General features: G+C 44.3%; 1 protein-coding gene across 1 annotated transcript in view; it reads right to left on the bottom strand.

Annotated features, from left to right (window-relative positions):
- ARHGAP20 (Rho GTPase activating protein 20) overlaps positions 1-12,391 on the bottom strand; it is a 54,726-nt gene extending 42,335 nt beyond the window's left edge. Inside the window, 2 exon segments of the mRNA XM_012569650.5 lie at positions 2,018-2,103; positions 12,002-12,391. Of these exon segments, the coding sequence (XP_012425104.5) occupies positions 2,018-2,103; positions 12,002-12,376 (461 nt within the window). The 5' untranslated portion in view covers positions 12,377-12,391.
- Positions 12,392-12,686: the final 295 nt, after the last annotated feature.

Genomic DNA, 12,686 nt, shown 5'->3' with positions numbered 1-12,686 from the left:
CAATAAATCCCTCACAGATGTTTGTTAACTTCAGATAGGAGCTTTATTATCTACAAATCATTAATCAACCATTAACAAGTAAGTGTTATGGAGTTGCAGTATTAAGGTTCACGGCCAGAGAAGAATGATAGATTTTGCAGACTGGCTGTGTCTATAAGAACTAAGAGCAGAGACAGGTCTGAGGTAAAACATTTGGAGGAGATTAGAAAACATGAGAAGTCATTTTGTTGCTCTTCAGCTCTCCTTCAGAGAAAGCACTTCACCAGTGTTAAGCATTTACACAGCAAACCGAGTGGAAAGATCAAACTTATCCATCAGATTGGTGATGAAGAGGAATGTGCTTTGCACAGCCAAACAAGGAAGTCAGGCACAGGTGAGAATTGCTGCTCCTGTGAACAATAATAAACACCATCCAAAGTGTCACACTCTAAACTGAAAGACTCTGAAGCTACAAAATTGCCTGCTCTGACTTCAGAGTCCTCAGGCTTCACCCAATACCGCTCATAAAGGCCACAGACTTCAGCTGAAAACAGAAAGCAGCTAAATTGTTGCATGCCACAGGCAGAGGATAGATATGACTGAGGCCGCATCCATCAGTTATAGTAAGCATTGCTTACTGCAGAACAAGGAAATGCATTCCCCTCTTAGGTCCCTCCACCACACAGTTTCTGCAACTTGCCTTATGAAAGAATCCTTCACACACTAGATTTGAAAATAATTCTGATCTGGGCTACACAAGCAAGACAATAAGAAAGCATAAAATTCTTAGGTGAAAATGTAGTGTGTATTACACTCGGTGTCTCTCCAACTATTTCTGATTTCTGATACTCATGGAGCAGGCAATAAAAAGCATTTAAATTTTTTTTAAAAATACATTTAAAAAGAAGAATTTAAGAAAAATATTGTCTGAATACCAGCAGGCAAATGAAATTTGACTTTCCTGTTTTGCAACTCTGATTTTTTCACAGAATACTTTCACAGGTTTTTGAAATACTGTGGGAATCTGCAGGATGTTAAACCAGGTATTAATTAGATCAAAGACAAAAAACTTTCCAAAGCTCACGTACTGATTACTTAATGCACCACAGAGTATGAAAAAATATTCCTTACAAAGCCATACTTTTATTTCCCTCAATAACATTTTTTCATAAAAAGCAATACACAGCTGGAAGCATTAACAGACGACCAGATGGCTCACTTCTCGATAAACACGTTTTGTAAGTTTAAAGTCTAATGAACTGTAGTGCAGGGAGAAAAAAGTTATGTATGCAGAGTGGTTCAAATGGCAGGTCAGGGCTGGGGCTGGACAGGGAACTAGCTCCACAGAAACTTCCATTTCTATGGCAGCTTTACATTGGAGGAGGGAGAGAGGGAGTGAGAGAGGGAGGGAAGGGGGATAGCCAATTCTGGCAGAAGACAAGGTCAAAAAAGGCTGAATGCTTAACACCCACAAATTCAGCCCCACAAGTGCTAATACTGGACAGGGGAAGGCTATGATCCCCAGATCCTGGCCCACAGCATGGTCCTGAATCAGCAGGCACTTCCAGAGCCCTGGACAGCCTGTGCCATGCAGAAGGCAATGACAGAAGAAACTTAGCTCAAATTAAATTGTGCAATTCTACAGTGAACAATCCTGAGTTACGCCCAACACTGTGGAAGTGTCCAAGGCAGCAAGCATTCTGCCCATGCCATCTCCACAGGAGGCAATCACAGCCAGTCACAAGCTGTTCACAGCTGAGCAGCCCAAATGTCACATGCCCAGTTACAAATTGCAGAGCAGCCCTGCCCACCCAGACAGGTATAAACAGCTCAGTGTGGCAGCCCTGGGGAAACCCCCTCTAGGAGACCACCAGGTGCCTGGGCTGGTTCTGTCACATCTTTCAGCAGCCTTTATTATAGCTGTGCAGCTACCGAGGAGCCTGAATTATGTCCAACAACCTGGTGTGGACAATAATTCAAAAACATTTCAAGTTGAGAAACTGCAAAACAGTACAGCCAGCAAAAGTCACTGACTCACCTTGAGGCCGATCTAGATCTGCTGAGTGCTTTGACAAAGATCAAAGATGGTGCAGACTGGCGTCTTTGGGCCAAACTCTTCATCTTCTGATTGGAAAAAGAAAGAAAATTAAATCACAGGTGAGATTCGGAACAGTAACTGCACACCTACAGACTGGGCACAGCCAGACTCCAATTACAGGCCATGGGAAAAAGGCTAAGTTATTGCCCTCAGCAACCCTGGAGGGGGAAAAAAAATCACAGGGAAATGCCCCCTGGAGGGGGAAAATATGGTAAGAAAAGCAGTAGCATTACCAGAAAGCCAGTGAAAAGAAAAGCTGAAAATTAATGTCTATACACAGATACTTCAGGTACCATGCACACATGAAATAAACACCTAGAGCTGGTCCTCACCCACTTTATTGTCCCTTAGTAATTTATTGTACTTTAAATTTATCTGATATCCAGGTGGTGGTTTAAATTTCAAATGCTTCATACATTTCTGTGTCACACCTGTAATCTACTATAAATTAAGGTTTGGATTCTACCTGCCTGACCTTACGCATTATATAAGGCTACCCTTTTTTAACAAATCTTTAGAGATGAGAGCAGTTTCCTATCCTACTACTCAATCTGGAGCATATCTTGCCCCTCAGTAATCAACAATGACATTTTTTTCATTGCTGATTATGTATGAGAAAAATAAAACAGAGAGAGGGAGGACAGCTATTAGCACAGAACTAGGAAGAGAATGAGAAAAAGGAGACACTCAAAGACAGAGAACACCGCAGGGAAAATAAAAAAAGAAAGCACAAGGAAGAGATGAAAATGTCAGTAGCTTACAAGAGATCATGGATTTCCAGTCAGTGAAGTTGAACACTACAATAAAAATACTGAGCAAATAAATACTACTGTTTTCCCCAGAGGTAGAAATTTTCAAAAGCACCCACAGGAGACAAAAACACACATTTTGCTGAATGCAAATGTATTCACCACAATGCATTCAGTCTCCCTCCTGCAGCCAGCAGGACTGAGTAGTCCTGGCCCTAACCCTGGAGGGCTGTCTTGAACCGGTTGTGCAGCCTGCTGCCAAGGTGCATGACCTCTCCTCTCACTGACCCTCCACCAGAAGGGTGACTGTTATCTTATTTATCTCAAATACTTTTTAGAATAAACTGGTGAACAAAAGAACCAGGGTCAAACTCCTCCTGAGACCCTGACCGGAGAATATCCAATGATGCAATGGTACCTTACAGCACCCTGGCCATCACTGAGAGCCCACAAACAGGTGAACCTCTGACAGTCATGAAATCCCTGTTCTCAGCTAATCACAAAGCATGACTCTCTTCCCTCGTACCAAAAATAACCACTGACTACCAGGACAAATATGTCAGGACAGTCAGAACAACTGATTCTTCTGCCAATGTATGTGGTGGATGTGGCACACATTCTGTTTGGGCAGGTGCACAGTGTGCTCCCCTCGGAGAAACTGAACTCTGCGTATTTTACTCGCTTGTGACAAGTGCATTTATTTTACTCACTGCAGTCCATCTGTTATTGTGTCATTTTTTTCATTCTCTCTTTATTGACATAGAGCATGCTTGTTTGTTTTGTCACTCAGTTACAGCTATTGTGCAGCAATTGTTATAAATTCAATTGTGTAATTTCAATTCGCCTTTAAAAATTATCCCCTCCTCCCTATTTTATCAAAAAATAACCTTCTCAAGACTGATAAATTAAATCTGGGAACATTTAGCTGTCTCCAGTTGGACTATAACTGAACAAGAAAAGATTACTAATAAAAGAGATGCCCATTTTTAATAGGTATTTTTAAAATGAATAAATTAGATAAATTGTTCTAGTGAACAAAATCTGTTTGTCTTACTGCTCGCAAATCTGAAAAGCTATTAAGAGTTTTTAGAAGTAGCATACCTGTAAATACAAAGACAAAAAGAAATCTGTGTAACAATGAAGTGTAACATACTACAGAAGACCAGCCACATATGTCACACAACAGGCAGATTTCAGGAGTTTATATAAAGCATCAATTCCTAGTGGGAAATTTACTGCAATTTACACATTACTGGGCAGGTAGCTTTTGGGGGCAAAAACTGGAGCATCTCAGCTCCTGAAAATGCAGTGGAAGTTTGGTTACATTTTCAAAGAGATTTTCAGGTCTGAAAAGAAAGCCACTGGGGCAAAAAAAAAAAAAACAACAAACAACCTGCATTATTTGAAAATCTATGGCAATTACAGAATTTTTTTTCATGCTTGGATTAGCAGTGCTGAATAGCACCTGTGCCAGCGAGATTCTAGTCTTGACTCAAATGTCTGAAGACCAAAGTAAAGTCTAGACTACAGCGAGTTTAGCAAGAGCTGAAATAGCTGGCAGAGATAATCCCAGTCAGAGGGGATCCCAGCAGGTCTGTGACCCAGCCTCTCTGAACATGCTGACAGCAAGACCCATGCAAGCAGGCCACCCTGGGCCACCTCCAGTGCAGGTCTGTGTTACCTCCAAGGATGAGATTCCACAGCCTCTCTGGGCAAACTCTTAGCACAGCTACTAAGCAGATCTTAACAGAAAAAAATGTAGCCCCAAAACATAAAAAGATCACAGATGAGAAAAGGAAAATTTTCACAGCACTCAAGTGAGTCAAGTCAGCTGTATGCAAATAAACACATTACACAGAGACATTGATTACAGGCAGAAAGGGGTGTTTTATTTTTATTTTTCCATGTACAGAGTTTGGGAAGAGAAAGTAAGTGACCATCATGACAACTTGACTTGATTAACTTTGAGAAGGGAGAGGATAAATTCACTTTTCATTGAGTTGGATCCAGTTGCCTGCTATCCTCATTTTTACTGCTTTTATTATGTGCAAGGATGGCAATGTGGAGAAGAGGAGATATATCCTGAACAGCTGTTGTGAGAGCAGATGTTTGGGAGGAAAAGGAGATGCACTGACCAATTATCTAAGCATGGGACGCAGAGAAGCATTTCTCAACATGTGTCCCACATCATTACCTCCCATTTTTTCATGTAAATATTAGAAAGGTCAACACAGACAGAAATTCTCATACTTGCTGGCTGACTCACATGCATGTGAAATGTATCATAAAATCAGTATCTATAATGAATGTTTACAGTGTGCCAGATGCAAAGATGATAATCCTGTATCAGTCAGGACAAACTAGAACTATTTCTGTCTTCCTCACGTCCAAAAGCTTGAGTTGCTGCCCCTTCCCCACCGATTCAGGTTCAACTTCATACTTTCTGCATGTCTGGTTGTGGTTGTCTTGACTTTTTAACAGAAACAAAAAGGTTTTGCATTTTCAGTTGTTGGTAGTATTACTATTGGTACTACCACTACTGGTGGTAGTATTTGGCCAGTTTCTCACCTGGTATAAAAAAGTTATAGTCCTGTAGACTGGAAAAGAACGAATTTACACCAGATATCAATCAGACTTACAATCTGACACACTGTTTTGTAAACTGTGATGGTAGGCGGTTTATGAGCAGACCAGCCCACCATGCTGAGGACAGAAAGGTTGAAAAACATCACTGAAAATATGCTGTGTCTCCTTAGGAACCAGAACCCCTATGGATTACAGTAAAACTTGCACAAGTATCTCCCAAGTCATCAGCTGGAGGAAAAATCTATTCCTGGATGCCAGCATTCAACTAATTTTGCCTCGCAGTTGAGGTGGATGATGGTACTATATGAAATGTATATAAATTAATATATTGCCAAGTTAAAATATTGATTTCCACTGTGTAAAAGGTAACATGTAAAATCAAAAAACAACTGGAAGTAAAGTATATCGCTTTACTATATCATACTTCTAAAGAGAATGGCAGAGTGTGAATTAAATAAAAAATGTATGAAAAAAAATGAACGGTACTTGCAATTTATTTTGTGATGACAAGTAACTTAAGTAATACATATAGAATGTTTATAATATTTTCAAGTGTCTTGAGAAGTTAAAATCTATGCACTAAGTGGATACCCTGCTGCAGCTACTGGTCAGAGCAGGCAGGCTAAGATAGGGACTGTTGCAGTGATTCCCTGGGAGCACACTGCCCACATTGCCAGGGTGTGCTACCTGAGCCATGCCATGGTGAGAAACACGCAGGAAGATTCCTCTCCCCAGCCTCTGACTCACACACCTGAGCTGTCTGCCCTGTGCTCCTTTTATAGCTGACAGAGAGAAAAGGACAATTTAGGGCACGGCTCATCTTGTCTGAATAAGTTTTTCTCCACTGACTGTAAAAGGAAAGTAAGGTAAACCAAAAAAAAATAGTTAATCATCATCAATCCTCTCCTTGCTATTTGAGCAAAAGACAGGGAACAGAAAAATGTATATGTTCAGCAACACAGGGAAAACTGTCTTCTTGCAGTGGTTTGAGCTTAGGATGAGAAAATGTTACCTGATGTCTGTTTAAGAACAGACACACAAAACAGTTGAAAAATTTACTTAGTTCCTGAGTGACAGGTAAACACAGCAGAAATGCCTCCTCAGCAATGTGCAGATAACCTTGTTAAAGCCTCCCCAGACACTGAAGGATTTCAGGCTCTTGATTTACAGGCTCACTCCAGAAATGGGTCAAGGCTGGGACATGTGCCTGGGTCATTTAACTGGATGACAGGGACAACCCTCAGATGCGCCAATGCCTCCAGCTGAGGATTGCTTTCAAGTGGCTAAGCTCTCCCTTTCACTGCTTTATTTTTCTAATGAAAGGAAGTCTGATTTTAACAAATCCTACTCTCTAAACGTATTTAAGTTAATAACAACGAGGGATTTCACCCATGCAAACTCTGCTCTTGTTGTCTGAGCAACAAAACATATATGTGGTACACACTCCTGGTTTAGCTAGATATGCACCAAAGCACAGACAACAAATCCTTACCAGAAACTATGAGGCAAAGTTCAGCTAAATGCCTGAAAACTCAGAAAAATCACAACAACCCTCAGCATATAGCAGTCAATTTTGCAGGACAACTGGGTATCACTCTTGCCCCTGTATCACTGGCCACTTATGAGAGGTAATAGATTATATTTTCCTGCATATTATAATGCAGTATTTGTTAGACTTACAGACTAGAGTTGTCCAAAAGTACCAAAAATAACAAGAATTCTTATACTTCGTTAAAGCAAGAAATGGACCTATGCTGACCTATAGCACTCTTGAGCCCTCATAAACAGGGGGAGAAGATGACTGCATTTGAACTGCTGGCTCAAGCAGCAGAGACGTAGATCCCACAGAGAGACCATTTACCATAAAGGCAGAGCAGGTGACAAAACTATGTGCTTTTGTTTATGCTGGCAGAATACTTTTACTTACAAGGACCTTCTTAGAAAGAAAGCCATTTTTGGATGGATAATTGCAGAGAAAACAATTGCAGGGGCACAAGAGAAAAGAGCTATCAACACAGTGGAACCAAAAGCACATCATCATGGAACAGTTGCTGCTAGAGAGCACAGCAAAGACTGAAAGAAAAATGGATAAAAGAAGCTAAGAGCAAAACATGTTTCACCATACTTCCCAAAAGATACAAATGTTTGGAAGCAGTGCTATGGATGTCTTCAAAAGATTCCACTCATCTACATCACAAGATGAAGATGTGAAAGATTAGTAAACACATCCTAGAGAAGGGGAACATTGAGTATGTTGCTTGTGAGTCCTACAGTGAGTCAGGGCACTGCTCAGACCAGTGACTCTGTTTGTGGTGGGCTTGTTGAAGCCCAAAGTTTCCTTTCGAGCTTGCCACAAAGCATGAAGGTTAACACATGGATAAAATTCTACCCCAGTTTCTGTACATACAGACTTTCTCAGGAGCACTTTACAGATGACAGAGAGAGGAGATTCCCCCCATTCCATATCCATACTTCAAGCAACATTAAGTAAAGAGGCAATAATTTATTATTTGTGGTTCTTGACTATTACATCCCACATGACCTATCGTGCCCCTCTCTTTCCTACTGCAACCAGGAGGGGCAGACAGAATTCCCAGGAACAGGAGACTCAAGAACTAGACACATTGTTTTCTGCATAATTTTCAGTTTCTCTCATGGACAGAGAAATGAAGGATTGCTAACACTAGTTCGGAATTAAATCAGCACCAGGAGGCACACAACACAGGAAGCTACCACAAGCCAGCACAGCCCACCAAGGTGGGCTTTGCGAGGGATTTCATTAAAGTAGGGGCTTTTTCAGTCCACATCAGAGACAAAATAACTACAGGATATGTCTGCAGGATGACAGGAATTGTTCTTCACTCCACTAAATAGTGCGAGAAGAGCTCCTATGTCTCCGAAATTTCCAGCACTACCAGGTGTGATTCTAGAACCAACCCACCAGATCCTCAGCCAGGACCACAGTAAACAGGACAGTCTTGCTGGAAGAAGAAATCTTAAAAAACCATACATATATTGGCATGAGATCCAGGTATCATAAAATATAATGGTTAATACACACTTGATTCATCTTTTCAGAGTAAAACAAGGGATGAAGATTGTGCATGATTACTCTTCCAATGCCATTAATTTGCTTGAATTTATCCATTTAATACACTGTTGCGGAACACTATAACTCCCTTTTCCCTGCCAGTAAACTGTTGCTGCACTTGTGATCAGAATCACAAAGAAACACATATTTACAGTGACGGAATTGCCAGATTTCAAGTCTCAAACCATAAATGCTACTTTGATTAGTATTCAAAATAGTTAAAATTTTTGCACACTTTGTAGGTGTAAATATTAAAAACTGCTGAGCCTCCAAAACATTTTAAGCAGTTACCTGAAATCTTCAAGGAGGCAGCAAAAATCCTAGGACTGACTCCTTGTGCTACCAGGTATTGTTTTGCATAAAATCTTCAGGGTTGGTTGGAATCTAGACCCTCTGAGAAGTGACACACCAGGAACTTATAAATATGGTTAAATGACCCAGCTGCTACTGCTGACACAGTTACATTGGCATAAAAGATATCTCTGCTGCATGGTTTGTTTTGACAAATTTGAGAAATTAGCTCTATCAGTATAATCACTTTTACTCATGCTACTGCAATCTAGTTCAGAGTTGCATCAATTTACTGGTATTGGTTTCTAAGCTAAACAGTCAATACAAAACTTCTCCGCAGGTCAATCACACATAGTAACTCCAGTAAGTCCAGTAAAGGAGGTAAACTAGCCCAGAATTTTCCAAAAGCAGGAACTAAAACACTGCACTTCAATGTCACCTTTTAGCAGAACATTGTAAGCATTTAACAGAGAGAACCTCCCACAGACTGTGAGGCAGGTTAGCAGTGCAAATTATTTTGCATGCCAAGAATAGGCACAGAAATGTTTCCAGGATATTAGTTTAAATAGTCACATAAAATACATTAAAAAATCCCTAGGCATTTTCTGTCCCTATCCTGGTTCTGTGGTGTGATCAAACACATGATCCTTCAGCTTGTTTTGACAGCCAAGTGGAAGATGAAGTAGGAGTTCAGAAAACCACAGAACAATGCAGCAAATCTCAGCTAATTTGAGAAAACATAGTCATGATAATGAGAAGGGAGAAAGGTTCAGTGGTCGCCTAGCATCACATATTTAGGGGTAGCTTTTGGCAGAAAGCAAAACACTTGATGTTAAATACATATTTGCAACGAAATTGTTTAACTTGACATACTGTGTCACCAGTATCAAAACTGATTTCTTGCCAACACATTCTTCCATTTCACTGTATGCAACCAATACAAACATGGTAAGCTCCCTGTTACCAAAACCAACTTTCTGTATTGTGCAAAAATGATGCTTTGGCACTGAGTGGAAGACAACACAGAGGTATAGAGTATATAGGCGTATATAGAGTCCAAAGGACACAAACTGTAAAAGAAATATTTCAACTGTCACTGAGATCCAGCTTCAGGCAGAATTTGGAATACTCCTTTCCTGTACATGGATAAAGGTAGGAATCTTCTTCCCCAGAGAGACATAAAGAGGTGACATTCTAGCACTCTCAAGGAAGCACCACAACTGTGGACAAGCAGCTGAGTCGCTGGCTGGATGTTGGTGGCTGCCTGTGTTGGCTGTGCATGGTGTACAAAGCTGCCATATGCTGCAGGGCCCAGCCAGGGTCTCAAGCTGCTTCTCCACAGGAGGATCTCCATCTGTACCCCCGCTGCATGTGCCTCCATGCTGAGGAATTCCAAAAGGGCTGCCAAGATCTGTAAAAAGTAATACCCCTGCTCTCTTGTCAGTGTTGGCAAAAACAAGGTCTGCATTCCTTTGACTGTGGGCTCTTTGGAGCAAGAATAGGAAACACAAGTGCTACCATTAATATTTGTCCTCAGAATGCTGAATAATGAAGTGGAACTTGCACAATAAAAATGTTCATCTTCGCAGTACTTGAACATAACTTCTCATTTCAGGCGGGTGCCTAACATCAGTGCTCTGCCAGGTTGGAAGGTACATGGTATTCTGTCTTCAGCAAAAATGAAATAAATGTTTGATAAAAATCAAAGCTGCACATGTAGCCAACTCAAATTAGATCACAGCACTTGGAAAGGGTGAGTATCTACTCCATCATTTTGCCCAGCTGGGCAGCAGAATGTACTCCATCACCTTGTGTAGGTGTCTCACACGCCCAGTTCAGAAACCAATCAGGTATTAACTGCAGCAAAGTGTAGTAGAAATCTTGGTGAAACTCCCTGCAGGCAACCATTCCACCATTGACAGTAGCTGCCATTAGAAGAGGTCCCCAGGGCTGCAGTCAGGCTGGAGCACTATGTGGCTTGATGAGACACAGCACACATGGACACAACACATGGAAGCACACAGCATCACCTCCCAGTCCAAAGAGACACATCAGCACTGCTGTGCCACAGCCAGCAAAATCCCAGAAACTGCTTAGCCACAGGACTGGACACAAGCTCTGACTTTACTACCATCCTAAATTGTCACCAGGTGGACAGATTTACTAAGGGACACTGAAACCTGGCCAGTCATTCTAATCCTGCCAGCCTATTTGGCAGCCGTCTGAAGTGCACCTCTAAAGACAAGGTGGTGAATAGATTCAAATGTCATTGTGAAGCAAAATCTGCAAGGCAGCAAGGTACCAGCTCTACTTTGGATATAAAAACACTTCAGCACTTGCTAAACCTGAGAGAAAAAAAGAATTCCTGTTTTATACAGCAGGTTATCACAGCTCGCTTTAAGTAAAAGGCAGAAACAAGTGCTTGGCTGTATGCAGAAGAGAGCATTTTGCACTTGATTGTGTCAGATGCTGAAAAGCAATTTGAGACATCAGATTTTACAACCAGTTTTGAAGATGGGATGAGGTTCTTCTGCTATCAATTGTACACACTTTGCACAAGGTGCTTCTTCAGGGAGCTTCTTATATTTCTCTTGCACAAAGCACGTGCGAGAGCAGCCAACAAACACCCTCATCTCTACCGAACCCTTCCCTCACTCTCTCCAAGCACACATGCAGCAGATCCCTCTTCGATCCCCTGGATAACCGCTCTGCAAACCTTTCCCCAGCTCCCTCTGATACCCACCGAGCAAAACCTCTAGAAATCCATCCAGCAGAACGCCCTTTAGGTTTCCCCACGAAATGCATGTAGCAAACCCCCTTGTCGGTCCAGCACATCCATGCAGCAGCACCCTCCGCACCAGATCACCGGGAAATCCATGCAGCAAAGCTCTGTGACTGCACCGAACAGCACCCGGCAAACCCTTCCCGAGCTGCGCTCCGTACCTACCCCGGACATCCAGGCAGCAGCCTCCCTGCTCTCCCGGGACATGCGTGCAGCCACCCCGCTGAGGTCCCCGGGTTATCCACCCGCCAGAAGCCCCTCGGCCACACCGGGCACCGCCGCACTCCCAGCTCCCCGGGGAGCCCGTGCACGAACCCTTCCCGCCGACAGCCCCGGCTCCGCCGGCAGCTGCCCCGACCCCGGTTCCGACGCCGGCGTGCAGGACCCAGGGAGATGGTGCGGCGGAGCGGTGGGGCCGCGCTGACCTGCGGTGCCCGCCGCGGGAAGCTCCGGGACACGGACGAGGATCGGGGGGCGCTTTCCCGTGTGGTCTCCGGGGGCGGCCTCACCTTCTTGTTGTCGGCGGCGGCGAAGCCCCTGCTCTCGCCGCTCACCGAGGACGAGCGGCCCGGGCCGAGGTGCTCCTGTTGCGGGGACATCACGTCCATACAGCCCCGCGCCGCCGCGCTCCCGCCGCGGGGACACCCGCGCCGCCGCCCGCACCATGGACAGGGCGCGCCGCGCCGCGCCACGCCCCCCGCGCGGGGACACGCCCCGAGGGACACGCCCTCGGAGGCCACGCCCCCTTCGGGCCCGCGCCGTGCGGGGGGGTCCCGCGGCGGGAGGGCGGCGGCGCGCATGCGCGGCCTCCGAGGGGCGCGGGGGGACGGCGGCGGGCGGCGGTGCGCGCGCTCCGATTCCGCGCGTGCGCGCGCGGCGGAGTCGGGGGGCGCGCGGGGCGCCGCGGGTGCGGGGTGCTGTGGGGCAGAGCTGTGGGGCAGAGCTGCGGGTGCCGGGTGCTGTGGGGCAGAGCTGCGGGTGCCGGGTGCTGTGGTGCAGAGCTGAGGGGCAGGGCTGTGGGGCAGGGCTGCGGGGCAGGGCTGTAGGGCAGGGCTGAGGGGCAGAGCTGCGGGTGCCGGGTACTGTGGGGCAGGGCTGTAGGGCAGAGCT

Source organism: Taeniopygia guttata, chromosome 1 (assembly GCF_048771995.1).
Source record: "Taeniopygia guttata chromosome 1, bTaeGut7.mat, whole genome shotgun sequence".
NCBI lineage: Eukaryota > Metazoa > Chordata > Aves > Passeriformes > Estrildidae > Taeniopygia > Taeniopygia guttata.
The sequence above is the reverse complement of the archived record's forward strand: the minus strand, read 5'-3'. Positions and strand labels throughout refer to the sequence as shown.